The sequence below is a fragment of the Lepidochelys olivacea genome (genome assembly GCF_965140295.1).
Source record: "Lepidochelys olivacea isolate rLepOli2 genome assembly, chromosome: 4".
Lineage (NCBI taxonomy): Eukaryota > Metazoa > Chordata > Testudines > Cheloniidae > Lepidochelys > Lepidochelys olivacea.
The window spans coordinates 135280383-135303915 of record NC_140414.1 but is presented as its reverse complement, the minus strand read 5'-3'; the positions used below and the strand labels follow the sequence as shown (position 1 = coordinate 135303915).

At 44.4% G+C, this 23533-nt stretch overlaps 1 protein-coding gene across 2 annotated transcripts in view; it reads left to right on the top strand.

The window, feature by feature from the left end:
• REEP1 (receptor accessory protein 1) overlaps positions 1–23533 on the top strand; it is a 118535-nt gene that overhangs the window by 31922 nt on the left and 63080 nt on the right. For both annotated transcript variants that reach the window (XM_084627309.1, XM_084627310.1), the window contains exon 2: positions 22865–22937. In XM_084627309.1, the coding sequence (XP_084483435.1) occupies positions 22865–22937 (73 nt within the window). The remainder of the gene's footprint in view (positions 1–22864; positions 22938–23533) is intronic.

Below are 23533 nucleotides of genomic sequence, written 5' to 3'. Positions count from 1 at the left end.
GGAGAACCCCACAGAGCAAAGGGAAGTAACAGAGGCTTGCCGGCTGCCATAAGAGCACATTGAGGTCATTTACAACAAGTACATTTAAAGCAGCCTACGGGCTGCTCCAGTTTATGCCAAAGGACACAGTCAGTCCAGGACTGGGGAGCATGAAGGTGGCTTATAGTCACCTTTGAGCAGCACCTTTGTTCCCTTGAGTAGTTCTGTACTTTTCACAGTCATAGCTGAGGATCTGGGCCAATGTTTTTTAAACAGCTATGGTCATTTAGAGTATTTCTTGCCTTGTACTTCATGATTTCCAGTAATATCCTCCCACTAGCAAGCAAAAGCAGCATTACTATAATGAGATCATAAGCAATTGATCTGGCTAAATCACTTTCATGTAAATTTCATCCTTTCTTTCCAAACCCTTCACTGCAGCACTAAAAGTCTGTGCAACAGAGAATTGCCCTTAAGCAAAGATAGGAAAATAATACAGGTTTTTGCATTTCCCATCACTACACCAACTAGTGGTAACACTTTAAGGGCCTGATCCTGAAATCCATGCATGTCCCAAAACTGTAATTAAGTTTTGGGGTGTATAAAGAATGCAAGTTTAACCCCTAAACTAAGATTCACACATATATATTTAATTTAGTTTTAACAAATGTAAATAGATTTAGTATAACTTAAAACAGCACAATCTTTGCAGCATGATCTTTGTATGTTTGTATTATAACAGTTATGCAGTGCCTGATTACTGATGTGCCATTGAAATAGGCATTTACTGCATCAACTATATCCTAGAAAATAGGCTTGTTTCTTTAAAAATACTTTATTAATTTCCCTTTTATGCCATGAGTCTATCATAAATCTGTAGGCTCATTTACAAAACAAATTTTAAATCACATAATCAAATAATCAAATATAATCTATACCAACATGTCACGGTTCCTCCCCCACTCTGAACTCTAGGGTACAGATGTGGGGACCTGCATGAAAAACCTCCTAAGCTTATCTTTACCAGCTTAGGTCAAAACTTCCCCAAGGTACAAAATATTACACCTTGGACTGGCCGCTACCACCACCAAACTAATACTGGTTACTGGGGAAGAGCTGTTTGGACGCGTCCTTCCCCCCAAAATACTTCCCAACACCTTGCACCCCACTTCCTGGACAAGGTTTGGTAAAAAGCCTCACCAATTTGCCTAGGTGACTACAGATCCAGACCCTTGGATCTTAAGAACAATGAACAATCCTCCCAACACTTGCACCCCCCCTTTCCTGGGAAATGTTGGATAAAAAGCCTCACCAATTTGCCTAGGTGACTACAGACCCCGACCCTTGGATCTTAAGAACAATGAACAATCCTCCCAACACTTGCACCCCCCCTTTCCTGGGAAATGTTGGATAAAAAGCCTCACCAATTTGCATAGGTGACCACAGACCCAAACCCTTGGATCTGAGAACAATGAAAAGGCATTCAGTGTTTTACAAGAAGACTTTTAATCAAAAATAGAAGTAAATAGAAATAAAGAAATCCCCCCTGTAAAATCAGGATGGTAGATATCTTACAGGGTAATTAGATTCAAAAACATAGAGAACCCCTCTAGGCAAAACCTTAAGTTACAAAAAGATACACAGACAGAAATAGTTATTCTATTCAGCACAATTCTTTTCTCAGCCATTTAAAGAAATCATAATCTAACACATACCTAGCTAGATTACTTACTAAAAGTTCTAAGATTCCATTCCTGTTCTGTCCCTGGCCAAGACGACTACAGACAGACCCAGACCCTTTGTTTCTCTCCCTCCTCCCAGCTTTTGAAAGTATCTTGTCTCCTCATTGGTCATTTTGGTCAGGTGCCAGTGAGGTTACCTTTAGCTTCTTAACCCTTTACAGGTGAGAGGAGCTTTCCCCTGGCCAGGAGGGATTTCAAAGGGGTTTACCCTTCCCTTTATATTTATGACACGCCCCCCAAATCTCAGCTAGGGTGAAACACTGGCTGGGATTTCTTCCTGGAGCTCTAGGAAAACAGAGTTAATAAGACACATGCATCTCTAAATATACTACCAAGTACATAAAGACTAACAATATTTTCCACATCTCAAGGACGATTTTAACCAGTTGATTCTGGGAAACTTTCACGGGAGAGTGCATCAGCCACTTTGTTAGAAGCTCCTGAGATGTGTTGGATGTCGAAATCAAAATCTTGGAGAGCTAAACTCCACCGAAGAAGTTTTTTGTTAGTTTCTTTGACGGTGTGAAGCCACTTTAGTGCAGCATGGTCGGTTTGCAGGTGGAAACGCCGTCCCCAAACATATGGGCGTAGCTTTTCCAGAGCGTAGACAATGGCATAACATTCTTTTTCAGTGACTGACCAGTTGCTTTCCCTCTCAGACAGTTTTTTGCTGAGAAACACCACAGGGTGGAATTCTTGATCAGGTCCTTTCTGCATTAAAACTGCTCCCACACCATGCTCGGATGCATCTGTGGTTACTAGGAACGGTTTGTCAAAGTCTGGGGCCCTTAGTACAGGGTCAGACATGAGCGTCGCTTTAAGCTTGTTAAAGGCCTTCTGACACTTTCCGGTCCACTGAACAGCATTTGGCTGTTTCTTTTTGGTTAGGTCTGTCAGTGGGGCAGCGATTTGGCTGTAGTGCGGTACAAATCGTCTGTAATAACCAGCCAAGCCTAAGAAGGATTGAACCTGTTTCTTTGACTTTGGGACAGGCCACTTTTGGATAGCATCCACTTTGGCCTGTAGGGGGCTGATAGTTCCTTGACCCACCTGGTGTCCAAGGTAAGTCACTCTGTTTAGGCCTATTTGACACTTCTTATCCTTCACAGTTAGTCCTGCCTCCCTTATGCGCTCAAGGCCTTTTTGTAGATGTTCCAGGTGGTCTGCCCAGGAATCCGAAAATATGGCCACATCGTCAAGGTAGGCGACTGCATATTCTCCTAATCCCGCTAGGAGACCATCTACAAGTCTTTGGAAAGTGGCGGGTGCATTTCGCAGCCCGAAAGGGAGTACATTAAATTCATACAGCCCGAGATGTGTAATGAAGGCTGACCTTTCCTTGGCAGATTCATCTAGCGGTACCTGCCAGTACCCCTTGGTTAAGTCCAAGGTAGAGATGAACTGGGCCCGTCCCAGTTTCTCTAATAGTTCATCAGTGCGTGGCATTGGATAGTTGTCTGGGCGAGTTACAGCATTTAGCTTACGGTAGTCCACGCAAAAACGTATTTCCCCATCTGGTTTGGGAACTAGAACCACTGGAGATGCCCATGCACTTTCAGAGGGGCGGATTACACCCATCTGTAACATATCCTGGATCTCCCGTTCTATAGCAGTTTTAGCTTGAGGAGACACCCGGTAAGGGTGGACCCTAATTGGGTGAGCATTACCTGTGTCAATGGAGTGGTATGCCCGTTCAGTCAGTCCTGGGGTGGCTGAGAACGTTGGCGCGTAGCTAGTGCACAGCTCCTGGATCTGCTGTCGCTGCATACGCCCAAGGGTCATGGAGAGGTTCACCTCTTCCACACCACCAGCACATTTCCCTTCGTAATAGACACCTTCAGGCCACTCAGCGTCGTCTCCTCCCTGGGCTGTAAACTGACAAACCTTTAATTCTCTGGAATAAAAGGGCTTTAGAGAATTAATATGATCCACCTTAGGCTTTCGGTTGGAGGTGGGGAATGCTATGAGATAATTAACAGCTCCTAGGCGCTCCTGGACCACGAATGGCCCTTCCCACGATGCTTCCATTTTATGGGCCTGGAGCGCCTTTAAGACCATGACCTGGTCTCCTACTTTGAAGGAACGCTCTCTGGCATGTTTATCATACCAGGCTTTTTGCTCTTTTTGAGCATCCTGTAAGTTTTCTCTAGCAAGGGCTAAAGAGGTTCGGAGGGTGTTTTGTAGGTTGGTTACAAAGTCCAGAATGTTAGTTCCTGGAGAAGGTGTAAATCCCTCCCATTGCTGCTTCACCAACTGCAATGGCCCCTTAACCTCACGGCCATATACAAGTTCAAATGGGGAAAACCCTAAACTGGGATGTGGTACAGCTCTGTAGGCAAAGAGCAACTGCTGCAATACTAGGTCCCAATCATTGGAGTGCTCATTTACGAATTTACGTATCATGGCCCCCAAAGTTCCATTAAACTTCTCCACCATGCCATTTGTTTGATGATGGTAAGGAGTGGCAACCAAGTGATTTACCCCATGAGCTTCCCAAAGGTTTTTCATAGTTCCTGCCAGGAAATTAGTCCCTGCATCTGTGAGGATGTCGGAGGGCCAACCTACCCTGGCAAAAATGTCTGCTAGTGCCTGACACACACTTTTAGCCCTGGTGTTGCTTAGAGCTACTGCTTCCGGCCATCGGGTGGCAAAATCCATGAAAGTCAGTATGTACTGCTTTCCTCTGGGTGTCTTTTTCGGAAAAGGACCCAGAATATCCACAGCTACTCGCTGAAATGGAACTTCAATGATGGGGAGTGGCTGGAGAGGGGCTTTGACCTGGTCTTGGGGTTTTCCCACTCTTTGGCACACCTCACAAGACTGGACATAGGTAGAAACATCCTTGCCCATTCCCTCCCAGTGGAATGATCCCCCCAAACGGTCTTTGGTCCTGTTCACCCCAGCATGGCCACTAGGGTGATCATGGGCTAAGCTCAAGAGCTTGGCCTGGTATTTAGTTGGAACTACCAACTGTCTCTGAGGATGCCACTCTTCCTGGTGTCCACCAGAAAGAGTTTCCTTGTATAAAAGTCCTCTTTCTACAACAAACCTGGATCGATTAGAAGAGCTGAGAGGCGGTGGGTTGCTCCGTGCCGCCGTCCAAGCTCTCTGGAGGCTTTCATCTGCTTCCTGTTCGGTCTGGAACTGTTCCCTTGATGCTGGAGACATCAGTTCCTCATGGGATTGTGGACCTAGGCTTGGTCCCTCTGGAAGCGATATAGGGGATGGAGCTGTTTCTGTTGACTGTGAACCGCTCTCCGCTGGTGCACTATGTTGGGATTCAGGCTCCGGCTGAGCCTCTTGTGTAGGGTTATCGGCTGCTGCCAGTTCAGGTTCGGTGGGGCCCTCTGGTGTTGAGGTTGCAAGTACTGGATTCAGTGCTGACACGGGGTCTGGTGTTGGTTGTTCGGCTGGTTCCGGTTCTGGGACTGGTTCCGTCTGGGTCTCTGGGACTGGATCCACTACTGCTGTTGCAGACATTGGCCTGGGGTCCAGGTCCATCACCTCTGACTGGGTCCTGATAGAAGTTTCCGGAACAGAGCTAGGCCTCACGGCTTGTTTAGCCTGGCTGCGGGTGACCATTCCCACCCTCTTGGCCTGCTTCACATGATTGGCCAAGTCTTCCCCCAACAGCATGGGGATGGGATAATCATCATAGACTGCAAAAGTCCACATTCCTGACCAGCCCTTGTACTGGACAGGCAACTTGGCTGTAGGCAAATTGAAAGAGTTGGACTTGAAGGGTTGAATCGTCACTTGGATCTCTGGGTTGATTAAATTGGGGTTCACTAAGGAAGCATGGATAGCTGACACTTGTGCTCCGGTGTCCCTCCATGCGGTGACCTTCTTCCCGCCCACACTCACAGTTTCCCTCCGCTCCAAGGGTATCTGGGAGGTATCTGGGCCTGTGGACCTCTGGTGTGATTCCGGTGCAATGAACTGTAATCTGTTGGGGTTCTTGGGGCAGTTGGCCTTTACATGCCCCAGCTCGTTACACTTAAAACATCGTCCAGCTGACGGGTCACTGGGGCGAGGAGGGTTGCTGGAGAACGGGGTGGTGGGACGATAAGGGGTCTGGAGGGTTCTTTGGGAGGTAGGTGGGGCTTTGGGCGGCCCCCGGTAATAGGGTGTGGTCTGGGGTGGTCCCTTCTGGTCTCCGCTCCAACTGCGACCAGTTTTCTTCTTCTCTGCCACCTCCACCCATCTGGCTCCAATCTCTCCTGCCTCAATTACAGTTTTGGGTTTCCCATCTAGGATGTATCTTTCTATTTCCTCAGGAACACCCTCTAAGAATTGTTCCATTTGCATTAGGAAGGGCAAATTTTCTGGAGATTCAACACTTGCTCCTGATATCCAGGCATCCCAATGTTTCACAATGTGGTAGGCATGTCGGGTAAATGACATGTCTGGTTTCCACCTTAGGGCTCGGAACCTCCGACGAGACTGCTCGGGTGTTATCCCCATTCTGACTCTCGCCTTGGATTTAAACAGTTCATACTTGTTCATATGTTCTTTAGGCATTTCAGCTGCCACCTCAGCTAAGGGTCCACTGAGCTGCGGCCTCAGCTCTACCATGTATTGGTCAGTAGAGATGTTGTACCCAAGGCAGGCCCTTTCGAAGTTTTCTAAGAAGGCCTCAGTATCATCACCTGCCTTGTAGGTGGGGAACTTTCTGGGATGGGAAGTGGTACCTGGAGAAGGATTGCTAGGGTTTGTTGGTATATTCTGCTGGGCCTTTATCCTCTCCATCTCCTCCACATGCTTCCTTGCCTCCATTTCCCTCTTGTGGGCAGCCTCCTGTACCTCCTTCTCCAACCGCATGAGTTCTATCTGTCTTTCATGTTCCCTTTGTTTTTCCTCAGCCTGAAATTTGGCTAATTCCAGCTGTAGTTGAGCCGAGGATTTGGCCATTCTAACCTCTCTGTTTTTAACTAACTTTACACCCGAGGTTTAGAAATAAACAAACAAAACTTGTCTGTAAAATTTTGCTGTGCTGGAATAGAATACCTATTCTCTGATAGTGATTGTCAGTCTACAGAAAAAGACAATTCCCTTGTCTCTGCTCTGGGCCCAAATTAAAGCAAAAAACCTCCAACTACTTGGAAACCTGCTTACCCAGCCCAAAGAAAAAAAAAATTTCTTTTCAAACCTGTGCTCCTTGTAAAACAAAAAAAAATCAAAATCCTAAAAAAAAACCCTGCCACTTTTGTCTCCAGGCAAATGGGTAGAGCACACACCCCCTATTTACTTTTAGGAAGAAAAGAAAAAAAAAAACCTCTGGGTTGGAAGACTGTGAATTTCCCTGCAGGAGTTAAGTACCCTGCCTCCAGGCAAAGAAAACCTGCAATTCACAAGATAATCCCCTTTTGTCTCTGCTTGGCCACAAAGCAGAGAAAAAACAATCTGCTTTCAGTTTCAACTGCTTCCTTTCCAAAGGAAAAAAAATTTCTTTTTTAAAATCTGTATTTCTAGTTCAAAAAATCTCAACTGGATCTCAAAATGATTTCAGGTTAATCCCACCACTGTGCCACCATGTCACGGTTCCTCCCCCACTCTGAACTCTAGGGTACAGATGTGGGGACCTGCATGAAAAACCTCCTAAGCTTATCTTTACCAGCTTAGGTCAAAACTTCCCCAAGGTACAAAATATTACACCTTGGACTGGCCGCTACCACCACCAAACTAATACTGGTTACTGGGGAAGAGCTGTTTGGACGCGTCCTTCCCCCCAAAATACTTCCCAAAACCTTGCACCCCACTTCCTGGACAAGGTTTGGTAAAAAGCCTCACCAATTTGCCTAGGTGACTACAGATCCAGACCCTTGGATCTTAAGAACAATGAACAATCCTCCCAACACTTGCACCCCCCCTTTCCTGGGAAATGTTGGATAAAAAGCCTCACCAATTTGCCTAGGTGACTACAGACCCCGACCCTTGGATCTTAAGAACAATGAACAATCCTCCCAACACTTGCACCCCCCCTTTCCTGGGAAATGTTGGATAAAAAGCCTCACCAATTTGCATAGGTGACCACAGACCCAAACCCTTGGATCTGAGAACAATGAAAAGGCATTCAGTGTTTTACAAGAAGACTTTTAATCAAAAATAGAAGTAAATAGAAATAAAGAAATCCCCCCTGTAAAATCAGGATGGTAGATATCTTACAGGGTAATTAGATTCAAAAACATAGAGAACCCCTCTAGGCAAAACCTTAAGTTACAAAAAGATACACAGACAGAAATAGTTATTCTATTCAGCACAATTCTTTTCTCAGCCATTTAAAGAAATCATAATCTAACACATACCTAGCTAGATTACTTACTAAAAGTTCTAAGATTCCATTCCTGTTCTGTCCCTGGCCAAGACGACTACAGACAGACCCAGACCCTTTGTTTCTCTCCCTCCTCCCAGCTTTTGAAAGTATCTTGTCTCCTCATTGGTCATTTTGGTCAGGTGCCAGTGAGGTTACCTTTAGCTTCTTAACCCTTTACAGGTGAGAGGAGCTTTCCCCTGGCCAGGAGGGATTTCAAAGGGGTTTACCCTTCCCTTTATATTTATGACACAACACAATGCAGTGCTGCTAAAAAACTCTCTCTTTCCAATATGCCCTGCCAAAAAAACCTCCCCACATAACCCATCCCCTCTAGGATTGTAAATTTCCAGTAGACAAGGAAAGCCATGACCCCTGCCCTAAGGATCTTAGAGACTACCTTGGACATAAAATTACAGACACACAATGCATTAGGGCCTGCTTTTCAGAGGTGCTGAGCTCAGCCCTCTGAAGATGTGGTCCCAAGTCTCCTGCAAGTAGATGATTCAGTCTCAAAGAGGTGGAGATTTCCCCCCACAAATCTTGTGGTGAATTATTGTTGAAAGGCTTCTCCACAAAGAAGCATGTTCTGAGAAAGGGACTGAATGAAGTAAAGTTGTTTGCGGGATGCACAAGGAGATGGGAGTTGCAAGCACAGCACACTCCTCCCAATGCCTGATAAGTCAATGTACTGAGAGCTACACTTAATGGACAGTGAGAGTGGGGGCAGCAGTAAAAGAAAGAAAAGGAGTACTTGTGGCACCTTAGAGACTAACAAATTTGAGCATAAGCTTTCATGAGCTACAGCTCACTTCATTGGATGCATGCAGTGGAAAATACAGTAGAGGGATTTTATATACATAGAGAACATGAAACAATGGGTGTTACCATACACACCGTAAGGAGAGTGATCAGGTAAGGTGAGCTATTACCAACAGGAGAGAAAAAAAACTTCTGTATTGATAATCAAGGTGGGCCATTTCTAGCAGTTGACAAGAATGTGTGAGGAACAGGGTTGGGGGGCGGAGGGGGAGAAATAAACATGGGGAAATAGTTTTACTTTGTGTAATGACCCACCCACTCCCAGTCTTTATTCAAGCCTAATTTAATGGTGTCCAGTTTAATGGTGGCTGACTTAGAACAACGCTTCCTCAGCTCTCGTCCCCTAATGCCCCTACTCTACTTGCGCTACACTGATGACATCTTCATCATCTGGACCCATGGAAAAGAAGCCCTTGAGGAATTCCACCATGATTTCAACAATTTCCATCCCACCATCAACCTCAGCCTGGACCAGTCCACACAAGAGATCCACTTCCTGGACACTACTGTGCTAGTAAGCGATGGTCACATAAACACCACCCTATACCGGAAACCTACTGACCGCTATACTTACCTACATGCCTCCAGCTTTCATCCAGACAACACCACATGATCCATTGTCTACAGCCAAGCTCTACGATACAACTGCATTTGCTCCAACCCCTCAGACAGAGACAAACACCTACAAGATCTCTATCAAGCATTCTTACAACTACAATACCCACCTGCTGAAGTGAAGAAACAGATTGACAGAGCCAGAAGAGTGCCCAGAAGTCACCTACTACAGGACAGGCCCAACAAAGAAAATAACAGAACGCCACTAGCCGTCACCTTCAGCCCCCAACTAAAACCTCTCCAGCGCATCATCAAGGAGCTACAACCTATCTTGAAAGACGACCCATCACTCTCACAGATCTTGGGAGACAGGCCAGTCCTTGCTTACAGATAGCCCGCCAACCTGAAGCAAATACTCACCAGCAACTACACACCACACAACAGAACCACTAACCCAGGAACCTATCCTTGCAACAAAGCCTGCTGCCAACTGTGTCCACATATCTATTCAGGGGACACCATCATAGGGCCTAATCACATCAGCCACACTATCAAAGGCTCGTTCACCTGCACATCTACCAATGTGATATATGCCATTATGTGCCAGCAATGCCCCTCTGCCATGTACATTGGCCAAACTGGACAGTGTCTACATAAAAGAATAAATGGACACAAATCAGACGTCAAGAATTATAACATTCAAAAACCAGTCGGAGAACACTTCAATCTCTCTGGTCACTCGATTACAGACCTAAAAGTTGTAATTCTTCAATAAAAAAACTTCAGAACCAGACTCCAATGAGAGACTGCTGAATTGGAATTAATTTGCAAACTGGACACCATTAAATTAGGCTTGAATAAAGACTGGGAGTGGATGTGTCATTACACAAAGTAAAACTATTTTCTCGTGTTTATTTTCCCCCCATACTGTTCCTCACACGTTCTTGTCAACTGCTGGAAATGGCCCACCTTGATTATCACTACAAAAGATTTTTTTTCTCTCCTGCTGGTAATAGCTCACCTGATCACTCTCCTTACAGTGTGTATGGTAACACCCATTGTTTCATGTTCTCTATGTATATAAAATCCCCCTACTGTATTTTCCACTCCATGCATCCAATTAAGTGAGCTGTAGCTCACGAAAGCTTATGCTGAAATACATTTGTTAGTCTCTAAGGTGCCACAAGTACTCCTGTTCTTTTTGCGGATACAGACTAACACGGCTGCTACTCTGAAACCTGTCAGTAGGAGAAAGATGTCAGTTTAAATAGCGACATTGTTAATGATGTCACTCCTGATCGTTTTAGCAGAAACAGCCAGCGATGTTTTTATCCCACAGCCCCCAAACTGCCTCCCAACCCTCCCCAGTTGCCAAAAGCCCACCCAGCAGGTATTAGCATTTCAGCATTTCTAGTTCCTTTCTGTAAATCAGATATGTGTGGGTGTGGACACTTGAGCTGACGTCAGAGAAAGCTTGGTGCAGGTTTGGTTCCAAAAATGGGCGTGTATTGTGTCTGTCCTCATTCAGTAATCTCTCATTTTGTGCTGACCAGTCACCTTTTCACTTTGTGAACTAGATTGTAAAAGACAGACTCTCTCAACCTCCCAATCCCACATGGCTTGGTTCTCAAAATATGTCCTGCTCTGGGTTCTCAGGAACAGCTCTGTGCCCCAATGGTGCTCTGTGCCCCAATTTCTCAAGAGACAAGGTGGGTGAGGTGATATCTTTTATTGGACCAGCTTCTGTTGGTGAGAGAGACAAGCTTTCAAGCTTACACAGAGATCTTCTCCAGGTTTTCACTGCCCTCTTCCCTTCACACCTCTCCAAACCTTCCAAAGGAAATGGAGCCAGGATTACGTGTAAGAGAAATTACATGGTGAAAAGCTAGGACATTGTTTTGCCTGCAGCAAGGCAAATAGACCAGCTGTGTAGTCTCCTCCATAACAAGAAGAACTGTCTATGCCCCACTCATGGTGCTCCGTTCTCAGGTGCTCCCTGAAAATGGGCTTGGGAGAACAGGATAGTCACAGGTTAGCTAAGGCCACTTTTTCAGCCATCTCTTTGACTGTTCATGACTTGCTGGCTTCCAGTCGCTTCTTCTAAGCCAAAAAAAAAAGTGGTGCAGTCAGCTGAGAGAGGCATGTCCTGCTTTAAGGGGGATCAAGGCTGCTTAAATTAGACCCACTCAAGGACAGCTCTCCCTCTAGGGGTATGTCGACACAGCAAAGAAAAACCCTCAGCTGGCCCGTGCCAGCTGACCCGGGCTTGCAGGGCTCAGGCTGTGGGGCTGTTTCATGGCTGTGTAGACTTCTACACAAGAATGAAACAGGCCTGATCCCGAGCTGTGGGTTTTTCTTTGGTGTAGACATACCCTAGGTTCTAGCTAGTTATGTGGTAAGCAGTCACCCAACTCTCCTTATTTTGAAATTTAATCAAAAGGAGCAATGAGGTGTTGTTATCACCCGCCCTTCCATTACATGGTCCACGTGGCAGGGAGGGATCAGTATTTTGATGGCATGGGCACCGGCAGAGGGGATGGGTATGTGGGGACACCCTAAGAAATCATCTTGGCTTGAACTTGACTTAAAGGCCTTTTTAAAGAAGCATCTTCTGCAGGATGGCGGGGTTCTCTGGAGTTTGCTATCGGATTTTTATAGTGCCGGGGATATGCATCACAGGCAGGTGTGAAGGCAAGATCCCTGCTGCCCCTAAAGAGTTTAGGGTCTAAGCAGGTGAATTACAGATGGGGATCGGGAGAGACACAGCAGAAAAGCAAGGAGGCAGAGCAGTTGTTTTATATATTTATTTTTAATTATGTGATTTCTGTTTGAATGCGAAGAGCTCAGTGTTGCCCCATCAGCACATTCCTGCTTTCGGGGTGGCCTGGCGATGCACTGCTCCAGGAGCAGCTGCTCTGGGAGGGATTGTGTTTCAGGGAGTCCCGGTCTCTGCCAGAATTCCCAGCATTCAATGGGAGTGTGCAGTCTGGGTTGGTGCCATGCCCTCCCCTCTCTGTGCCCAGCCGATTCTGCAGATTGTGTGAAAGAGTGGGGCTATAGGACTGACAAAACATAACGGGGCCAATTGGCACTGACTAGTGGCCACTTTGCAGTGACTTTTTTGGGACAAAGTCTGTAAGCAACCACTGCCTTTGTGAATACCAGCCTGGAGCCTTTAGTCATCGTCTTCTGCTGATTCCCCTCTTACCTTACCTGAATCTTTACTTTAAAATATCACAGCATCATTCAGCACACAGTGTGACTCACATTATTTGTAGGGTTGTCAAGCAATTAAAAAAATTAATTGTGATTAATCACACTGTTAAACAATAATAGAATACCATTTATTTAAGTATTTTTGGATGGTTTCTACATTTTCAAATTTATTGATTTCAGTTACAACACAGAGTACAAAGTGTACAGTGCTCACTTTATTTTTTATTACAAATATTTGCACTGTAAAAAACAAAAGAAATAGTATATTTGTATTTGTATTCTTTGTTGTAATAGAAATCAATATATTTGAAAATGCAGAAAAACATCCAAAAATATTTAATACATTTCAGTTGATATTCTATTGTTTAACAATGCGATTAATCACAATTAATTTTTTAATCGCAGTTAATTTTTTTGAGTTAATTGCGTGAGTTAACTGTGATTAATCAACAGCCCTAATTATTTGTATTTGCTTTAACCTTTTCCCTGACTCATTCCTTTACCTAGCTCATAAAAACATAAGAACGGCCATACTGAGTCAGACCAGTGGTCCATCTAGCTCAGTATCCTGTCTTCCGACAGTGGCCAATGCCAGGTGTCCCAGAGGGAATAAACAGAACAGGTAATCATCAAGTGATCCATCCGCTGTCGCTCATACCCAGCTTCTGGCAGAGAGGCTAGGGACACTTCAGAGTTTGTGTTTGCATCTTTGCCCATAGCCATTGATGAGTCCATCCCCCATGAACTTATCTAGTTCTTTTTTGAACCCTGTTATAGTCTGGGCCTTCACAACATCCTCTGGCAAAGATTTCCACAGGTTGACTGTGCGTTGTGTGAAGAAATACTTCCTTTTGTTTGCTTTAAACCTGCTGCCTATTAATTTATTTGGTGACCCCTAGTTCTTGTTTACGAGGAGTAAATAACACTTCCTTATTTACTTGCTCCACACCAGTCATGATTTTATAGATGTCAATCATATCCCCCCTTAGTCGTCTCTTTTCCAACCTGAAAAGTCCCAGACTTATTAATCGCTCCTCATATGGAAGCTCTTCCATATCCCTAATAATTTTTGTTGCTTTTTTCTGTATCTTTTCCAATTCCAATATCTCTCTTTTGAGATGGGGCAGCCAGATCTGCATGCAGTATTCAAGATGTAGGCATACCATGGATTTATATGAGGCAATATAATATTATCTGTCTTATTACTGATCCCTCTCCTAATGATTCCCAAAATTCTGTTCGCTTTTTTGACTGCCGCTGCCCATGGCATGGATGTTTTCAGAGAACTATCCACAATGACTGACTCCAAGATTTCTTTCTTGAGTGGTAACAACTAATTTAGACCCCATCATTTTATATGTATAGTTGGGATTATGTTTCCAATATGAATTACTTTGCATTTATCAACATTGAATTTCATCTGCCATTTTATTGCCAACTCACCCAGTTCTGTGAAATCCTTTTGTAACTCTTCACAGTCTGCTTTGGACTTAATTATCTTGCTGAGTTTTATATCGTCTGGAAAAAGGGGTAAACAGTGAGGTGGCAAAATTTGCAGATCATTTATGAATATGTTGAACAGTACTGGTCCCAGTACAGACTACTAAGTGTCGCCACTATTTACCTCTCTCCATTCTGAAAACTGGCCATTTATTCCTACCCTTTGTGACAAAGTTTCTCCTCTGCCTTGGTGGGTCCTGCACTTATTGGCGGATTTGCTTGCCTCAGAGATTCACAGCAGCCCTCAGTTTGGCCACTTTTGCTAGTGGCTCAAACCTGCCATTCACTCAGCTAACCTCATCACTGGACAGCATGGGGAAAAGGAAGGAGAACAATTCCCACAGTCTCTCCTGGTCCACCAAATGGGTCAGGGGACAGGCCAGGGACCTTCCCCTCCAGTGGGACCCACAGTCCAGGTCACCTTCTCTTTCTCAAATAGGGAGTTGAGGGAGATAGGGGGAACCCAGGCCTGCCCTCTACTCCAGGTTCCAGCCCAGGGCCCTGTAGATTGCAACTGTCTACAGTGTCTCTTGTAACAGCTGCATGACAGCTTCATCTCCCTAGGCTACTTCCCCAAGGCCTCCTCCCAACATCTTCTTTATCCTCACCACAGGACCTTCCTCCTGATGTCTGGTAATGCTTGTACTTCGCAGTCCTCCTGCAGTATACCTTCTCACTCTCAGCTTCTTACACCTCTTGCTCCCAACTTCTCACACACGCCTCACTAATTGAAGTGAGGTTCTTTTTAAAACCAGGTGCCCTGATTAGCCTGCTTGTCCTAATTGATTCTGGTAGCTTCTTAATTGGCTCCAGGTGTCCTAGTTAGCCTGCCTTAATTTGTTCCAGCAACTTCCTGATTGTTCTGGAACAGCCCATGATCTTACTCAGTGAAAAGGGACCTGCTTAATCTGGGGCTAATATATCTACCTTCTATCACTCTCCTGTAGTCAGGTTCCCTTTGTTTGACCCTTTGACCGCATTCCTGTCCCTGTTATTTCATTAGTTGTCCCCCAGAATCATTCCGCCCGCCCACTTCCTGGATCCCAATAGGATCACTGTCCTGTAGCCATCTGGTCTGACCCTGTCACACCTTTGTTTCCTATCTTTGAACCAGTTAGTGATCCATAAGTGGACCTTCCCTCTTATCCTATGACAGCTTACTTTGCTTAAGAGGCTTTGGTGTGGGACCTTGTCAAAGGCTTTCTGAAAATCTAAGAACACTATATCCACTGAATCCCCCTTGTCCACATGCTTGTTGATCCCCTGAAAGAATTCTAGTAGATTGGTGAGACATGATTTCCCTTTACAAAAACCATGTTGACTCTTCCCCAACAAATCATGTTCATCTATGTGTCTGATAATTCTGTTCTTTACTATAGTTTCAACCAATTTGCCTTGTACTGAAGTCAGGCTTACCAGCCTTTAATTGCCAGTATCACCTCTTGAACCTCTTTAAAACATTGGTGTCACATTAGCTATCCTCCAGTCATCTGGTACAGAAGCTGATTTAAATGATAGGTTATATACCACAGTTAGTAGCTCCACGTTCCACACCTGTTAGATTTATACTGTAAGCCTTTTGGGGCAGACGCTGCCTTTTTTTTAAATCTGTGCAAAGCCCTGTGCAAATTGATGGTGCTCTGAAAACATTCTTCGTCCTAATAATAATGATCACAAGCCCATTGGCACCCTTATTGGCAGCCTCAGCAAGGAATCCTGGCACTGAAACAGTTCAGCTGCTACTAAGTACTATAAGAAACATATGCTGCCCAACAAATATGTTGAGAAGACCAAAATATTTCAACAATTTAAAATTGTATCCAGGCCCTTATTGAAGCAGAAGTTCTTAGTCTTGGCTGCTTTGTGCTAATGATATGGAAACATCAGCTATTCATGAAAAAAGGCTTGCTGCGTTTGTCTTGTTTGTTCTACAGTGCTCCAAGGATGTGCCCCACCATCCAAATATCTAGAGGCTCTGATGACATGGTAACCAAAACAGCAAAGCTTGTCAGATTTGTGGTGTCAGCAGCACCGTGCTGTGTATTTGTAACATTAGGGCCAGATCTTGCAAACCCATGTGAGGAAAATTACTCACTCTAATAGACTCATTGATGTCACAGGGAGCTGTTTATGAGTCTGGTCCAATGCCCATTGAAGTGAGTGGGTTCCTCCATTGATTTCAGTGAATACTAGATTGGGTATGTGAGTAACTTTGTGCACGTGTGTTTGTAGGACACGGACCTTAGTCAGGGAGCCAGCAATGTCTAGTAGCTTAGAGTTTAGCCTGTGAAATGAGGCTGTCCTGAATTCTAATCCCAGCTCTGATGCTGGCTCCCAGACTATGGGGTTGCAGTAGGGTGGTCTGTTCCTCTAAAGGCTAGTGGCCAGCCAGTCCTGTGTGATTATCAGACCCAGCTGGGAAAGGGACAGGGGATGTCTATAAATGGCTGAGAGAGCTTAGCTCAGTTGGAAGAAGAAAAGCTGTAGGAGGGAGGTGGGTCCTGTGGCTTATCCTGGAGCAGTGTGGAACAAAAGGTCTCTGGGTCTCTGCAGCCCAGTGCTGGTTGGGGGAATAGCTTTATTTTGTGTTGCTAACATAGTTCCTATTTTTAAGAAAGGGAAAAAAAGTGATCCGGGTAACTATAGGCCTGTTAGTTTGACATCTGTAGTATGCAAGGTCTTGGAAAAAATTTTGAAGGAGAAACTAGTTAAGGACATTGAAGTCAATGGTAAATGGGACAAAATACAACATGGTTTTACAAAAGGTAGATCGTGCCAAACCAACCTGATCTCCTTCTTTGAGAAAGTAACAGATTTTTTAGACAAAGGAAATGCAGTGGATCTAATTTACCTAGATTTCAGTAAGGCGTTTGATACCATGCCACATGGGGAATTATTAGTTAAATTGGATAAGATGGGGATCAATAGGAACATTGAAAGGTGGATAAGGAATTGGTTAAAGGGGAGACTACAACGGGTCCTACTGAAAGGTGAACTGTCAGGCTGGAGGGAGATTACCAGTGGAGTTCCTCAAGGTTCGGTTTTGGGACCAATCTTATTTAATCTTTTTATTACTGACCTCGGCACAAAAAGTGGGAGTGTGCTAATAAAGTTTGCGGATGATACAAAGCTGGGAGGTATTGCCAATTTAGAGAAGGACAGGGATATCCTACAGGAGGATCTGGATGACCTTGTAAACTGGAGTAATAGTAATAGGATGACATTTAATAGTGAGAAGTGTAAGGTCATGCATTTAGGGATTAATAACAAGAATTTTAGTTATAAGCTGGGGACGCATCAATTAGAAGTAACGGAGGAGGAGGAGGACCTTGGAATATTGGTTGATCATAGGATGTCTATGAGCTGCCAATGTGATATGGCCATGAAAAAAGCTAATGTGGTCTTAGGATGCATCAGGAGAGGTATTTCCAGTAGGGATAAGGAGGTTTTAGTACCGTTATACAAGGCACTGGTGAGACCTCATCTGGAATACTGTGTGCAGTTCTGGTCTCCCATGTTTCAGAAGGATGAATTCAAACTGGAACAGGTACAGAGAAGGGCTACTAGGATGATCTGAGGAATGGAAAACTTGTCTTTTGAAAGGAGACTCAAGGAGCTTGGCTTGTTTAGCCTAACTAAAAGAAGGTTGAGGTATGATTGCTCTCTATAAATATATCAGAGGGATAAATACTGGAGAGGGAGAGGAATTATTTAAGCTCAGTACCAATGCGGACACAAGAACAAATGGATATAAACTGGCCACCGGGAAGTTTAGACTTGAAATTAGATGAAGGTTTCTAACCATCAGAGGAGTGAAGTTTTGGAATAGCCTTCCAAGGGAAGCAGTGGGGGCAAAAGATCTGTCTGGCTTTAAGATTAAACTCGATAAATTTATGGAGGAGATGGTACGATGGGATAACATGGTTTTGGTAATTAAATATTCATGGTAAATAGGCCCAATGGCCTGTGATGGGATATTAGATGGGGTGGGATCTGAGTTACCCAGGAAAGAATTTTCTGTAGTATCTGGCTGGTAAATCTTGCCCATATGCTCAGGGTTTAGCTGATCGCCATATTTGGGGTCGGGAAGGAATTTTCCTCCAGGGCAGATTGGAAGAGGCCCTGGAGGTTTTTCACCTTCCTCTGTAGCATGGGGCACGGGTCACTTGCTGGAGGATTCTCTGCTCCTTGAAGTCTTTAAACCATGATTTGAGGACTTCAATAGCTCAGACATAGGTGAGAGGTTTTTCACAGGAGTGGTGGATGAAATTCTGTGGCCTGCGTTGTGCAGGAGGTCAGACTAGATGATCATAATGGTCCCTTCTGACCTAAATATCTATGAATCTATGATGGTTTTGTATGAAGGGCCTGACCGAGAGTTGGGTGTGGGACAAGCCAGTATCCTTTAAGGGTGTGTATTATTAACAATTTAGGAACTGCACATTGGATCAGACTTCCGGTCCCTTTAGTCCAGTATCCTGAGCCAAACAGTGGCTGCTATCATCTGCTTCAGAGGAAGGTGCATGAAATGTCATAATGGGCAGTTTCTTCTTCTCCCTTGTCAGTTAATGATTGACCTGACTCACAAAAGTCTATTTAAAAATTCTATCTAATGTAACTGGATATATAAATGTAACATTTTGAATGTTCTTATGCTCTTGACCTCAATGATATCCTACTTCAATGGGTTCCACAGGTTAATTGTTTGTTGTGCAGAATAGTATTTCCTTGTGTGGGTTTGAAATGTGTTCTTTCAGTTTAATTGAACATTCTCTGGTGCTGCTATTAGGAGGAGGGTGTGTGTGTCTGATTTACTTTCTCTAGACCCTCGGTTAGTTCTTACACGCTTATCCTGGCCACTTGATTTGCTTCCTCTCTAAAATAAACAATCCCAGGCACTTCAACCTCTCTTCATGTGGAACTCTTTCTATGTCCCACTAAGTATTTTCATTGCCCTTTTCCAGTCCCCTTCAGTTTTCACGGTATCCTTTTTGAGAGAGAGAGAGTGGCCAGATGGGAACACTGTGTCCCAGCTCAGAGCGTGCTATTGACTTGTATAATGGCACTGTAATATTATCAGGATTAGTCTCCATCCCATTCCTGAGGTACCCTGACATTTTGCTTATGTTTTTGCCCATTTGTGCACAATAAGCAGAGCTCTTCACTGAGCTGTGTGCAGTCATTCCCAGACCTTTTTGCTAAGTGGTTATAATTAATTTAGACCCCAGTGATACGTCAGAATAATATACTAACTGCTACATGATTGCGCTCAGTGCTGAGAGTGAACTGATGAGACCTACTGGTCAGTGTGTCACAAGCCCCCCGCTCTGGGCCCAATTCAGTGAAGCTATGAGTCTCTTACAGCTCCAGGTAGAGCTCCTTGTCTATAGCTCAAGCTGTAGCCGCTCATACGTCTGTCTCTGGAGCTCCCGAATTCAATTTCTAGCTTGGCAGTGAAGATAGAGGCCTGTACAAGACTTTTAGGCCTTTGTGTTTTGGACAGTTCATTTCCCACCCCAAGGCTAAAAGGTCACACAAAAGCCTCATTAGGGGACTCAAAAGAAGGAGATACCAGAGGTTTTTTTTTGCAGGGGTGGTGGTGAGCAGTTTTATTTTATTTTTAGAATTGGAATGGTGATACATAAAGGGGATGAGGGCTTTGTGTACAGAGTGGATATTTGGGAAGAATTTGAATGAAGATAGCATGGGAGCCTGGTGCAGCATGGATGAAGGCACACAGAAAAAGTGGGATAAGAAAACTGCAAGACTGTCATCATTAGGGAAGAGATGGGACGGGATAAGACACCAGAATAGGGGTGTAAGCAGGAGCAGTATTCAGACACTTGATGGCAACGATGAGACTCTCAGACTTGACTTGGCAGGCCAGAGGGGAGCCAGTGGAAGGTTTTGAATGGGTGAGTAGGGTGACAAGATGTCCCGTTTTTAAAGGGACAGTCCCATTTTTTGGGACTTTCTTATATAGGCGCCTATTACCTCCCCCACCCCCTGTCCCATTTTTTCACAGTTGCTATCTGGTCACCCTGTGGGTGAGTGACACGGTTTGAGAGATGGGCGAGAGATGGTTTTAGTTGCTCCATTTTGGATGGGCTAGAGCAGTGGTTCTCAACCTTTCTTTCTTTCTTTTTTTTTTTTAAACCCTGGGGCCCTTAAACTTAAATAGAGAAGTCTGTGGAAGCCCAACCAAAGGTGACGCGTGGGGGAGGGGCATGTGCCTCCCCCAGATTTCTACTGTCCATTTGGCCCTGCTCCGTGAAGTGCTGATGTAGCAGGGCAGAGCAGTGGTGTGTTTCCTTGCCTAGCTGCTGCCTGCTCGTGGAGTTCAGTGGTTGTGAGGCAACCCCTTCTGCCAGCAGCAGGAGGAGATCTCTCTTCTTCAGCAACACTGCCATTTTTTGTTGCACTCCACGCCCCCTCCCCCAACCCAGACAGGCTGCGGCGAGTCTGGGGATGGAAGTGGCACTCCGTCACTGAGCCCTGCCATCCAGGACTGACGCTGGAGCCCCGCAACCCATTTTATAGATAGAGAGACTGAGGCACAGAGAGGTTAAGTGAGTTGCTCCAGGTCACAGAGCAAGTTAGCAGGACTAGGGCTAAGTCTCCTACCCCAGGGCTCAGTCTATTAAACCACAACTGCCTGGATAATACAAACCCACTTCGTACTGTCAGGAAAATCTGAAGTTTGTTACATAACCCCCACAGGGAAGGCACATCAGCCTATTAATTATGCTGTATACTTTAGGTAAACAAAATAGTAAGGGCTTCTCTTCCTCCACAGGAAACTTTCCAAGTATTTGCCATATATAACTGTGTTCCAGAGATTCTGTAAACTCACTTGCCTCTAAGACCAAGTTAGCTTCTGTTACTGGCATAAACTGAGGAAGCAAATATAAATCATCAGATGTTGGAATCTCTGCAGGAAACAAGAGCGTGTGATAGCAACCAGTTCAGGGAGCGAGGGAAATGGATTGGGACAGAAATGAGGAACTTTTATAAATGAGGGGTGTGTTGTGGGGGAAATAATTCATGTGCATGGTTGTTTTTCTGAGCTGTGCAGAAAAACTCTGCCTTTTTTAGCATTATCTTCACTGGACCAGATCCCACTACCACTGATGTCAGTGGAAAGTTTGCTGTTTAGCGTCAATGAGAATAGGATCACGACCATTGTCTGTGTCTCTCCACTGCCTTAAGCAGCACTGTTGTTTATGATATTTCAAGGGAGAACAATGAATGTGTTTTCCCAGAATTTTCTCTCTGGGCATATGACCTAATCCCTGCATACAGCACATCTCTGGTGAAAGAAATTGCTTCAGTGCTCCCAGTTTCCAGCAGCTCTTTCTGAAACCAGCATGAAACGTCTGCAAAACATTGAGCTCCTCACTCTGTGGTTGCTTTTCTGAAGTCTGCATCGTGCTTTGGGTTTTGTTAAATTACGCTCCAGTAGGCATGATGAATACCCAGCAAATTGCACTAGCGCAGTGCTTTGCAAATGGAGATAGTGTGCAGTCTCATTCTGTTCTTTTACAAATGCTTTCCTGAGGACAGCTTTGGGAGGGACAATTGCGAGCTGCATGGAGGAGAGTAAATTTTTAATATAACATCCATGAATTGGACATAAATGTAATTGAGTCCCTTGGCAGGGGAACATACCTGGCAAAATGGAAAGAATAATATCAGGTTAATATGGCTCTAAGTTTAGGTTTTGAAACAATGAACTTTGATTAAACTCTAAGAACAATGGAAATGATTACATGAAATTAAGAAAAAGTCCGTGGAAACATTTTTTTTTTTTAAACCAGTAAACATTCCCCTGCTACAATTTTCAATCCAAACATTGCAGTATCCTGCAATTACAGGGGAAATTGACTAAAACCTGTCTAGAAGAAAGTGGAAATGATTAGCCTATGTTCAGGGTCTACACTTAAAGAAATGATCAAAGTGAAGAAGCAGCACAGATAGCGAAGAGGAAAGGAGATTTTTAAATATTCCCCCGCTTTTTAAACTCTTAAGGTGCTATACGTAGCTTAAGGATTTGTTTTTACAGCTCTGTGACTTTGAACCTGGTAGCGTCTCTTTCAGACACAGAAAACTTGAGGGGTTTTAGAGTTGGAGTCTAAACTCCATGCAGGATTCCTCCTGCCCTGATCTGAGTGCAGGATTGGGCCCTAATATTGTCAAACCACAACTAGATGTAATCTGAGTCCCATTTTTCTCCCTTTCCCCTCTAAAGTTTTTTGGGGGAGTAGGGGTAGGAAATGGGGATTTCTGATAAATGGTTCCCATTTTGTCCCCTCTCTAAAAATAACTAATAAACTTTCTTTGCTGTGTCATGGTAGATTATTTTAAAATTACATTTACCTTTTCCTTGAGGTTTGTTTTTCTGCCTTGTTTTCATGCTGATGTGTCACTCTTTTTGGTGCTTTTCATAGGGAGGTGCCTCTTAAATGTAATGCAGCCTCAAAGGGACAATCACAAAAGAGGGGAAACAATTTTGGCCCTAATCCTGCTCCATGTAAATCAATGGCAAAATTGTCACTTAGGTCAATGAGGCAGGATCAGCCCTATACTGTAAACCACAGAGGAAGTCAGTGCATGGTGTATTGTAGCCCTAGATCAGAATCTACTAACACTTTCTACAGGTGCAAGAAATGCAGTTAACAGAAGGAAAAAATATTTCCCTGTGACAGGAAATCAAGCTTCTCCATTTCTTTCTTTCTTTCAGGATTATATTTGGCACTCTTTACCCTGCGTATTATTCTTACAAAGCTGTAAAATCAAAGGATATTAAAGAATATGTAAGTAATTTTTTTTCCTCCTGTGCTATGTTTTATGGTCTCTGATCGTTACATTTTAAAATTGCTACCTGCATTCCAGGTGAGTCGTAAACCAGGGCTGGGGGATGTCTGATGTGTAGGCTGGTGGATAGGGCTCTCGACTGAAAGTTAGGAGAGCTGGATTCTGTTCCTAGCTCTGCTTGTGACCTTTGACAAATTGCTTATGCCTCCATGTGGTGGCATCATTGTGCTTGTATGGCTGATCTCAAAAGGTGCTTGATGCCCATACCTGAGATACAGTTTTGCTTTGCTTATTTGTTGTAGGAGAGCAGAACAAAATAAAGCCTCTTCAGAAGCCCGTTGGCCCTTTGGCTGCCCTCTCAAAACAGGGTTTGCAATGGAATTAGCAAACCAAAAGTACATATGATTGTGAATATCTTTCAGGAAGCAGAGACCCTTTCTCTCCAAAGCAGCAGCCAGCCTCCATAGGCCTCTTTATATACTTATGGGTGGAGCTGTCTTGCCTTTTTCCTAGGAGAACGCCTCTGGGTCCTAGTGTCCCATGGTTCAGGCAGACACTGCCAACTTTTGTTAGGGGAAGTGGGATGTGGGAGAAG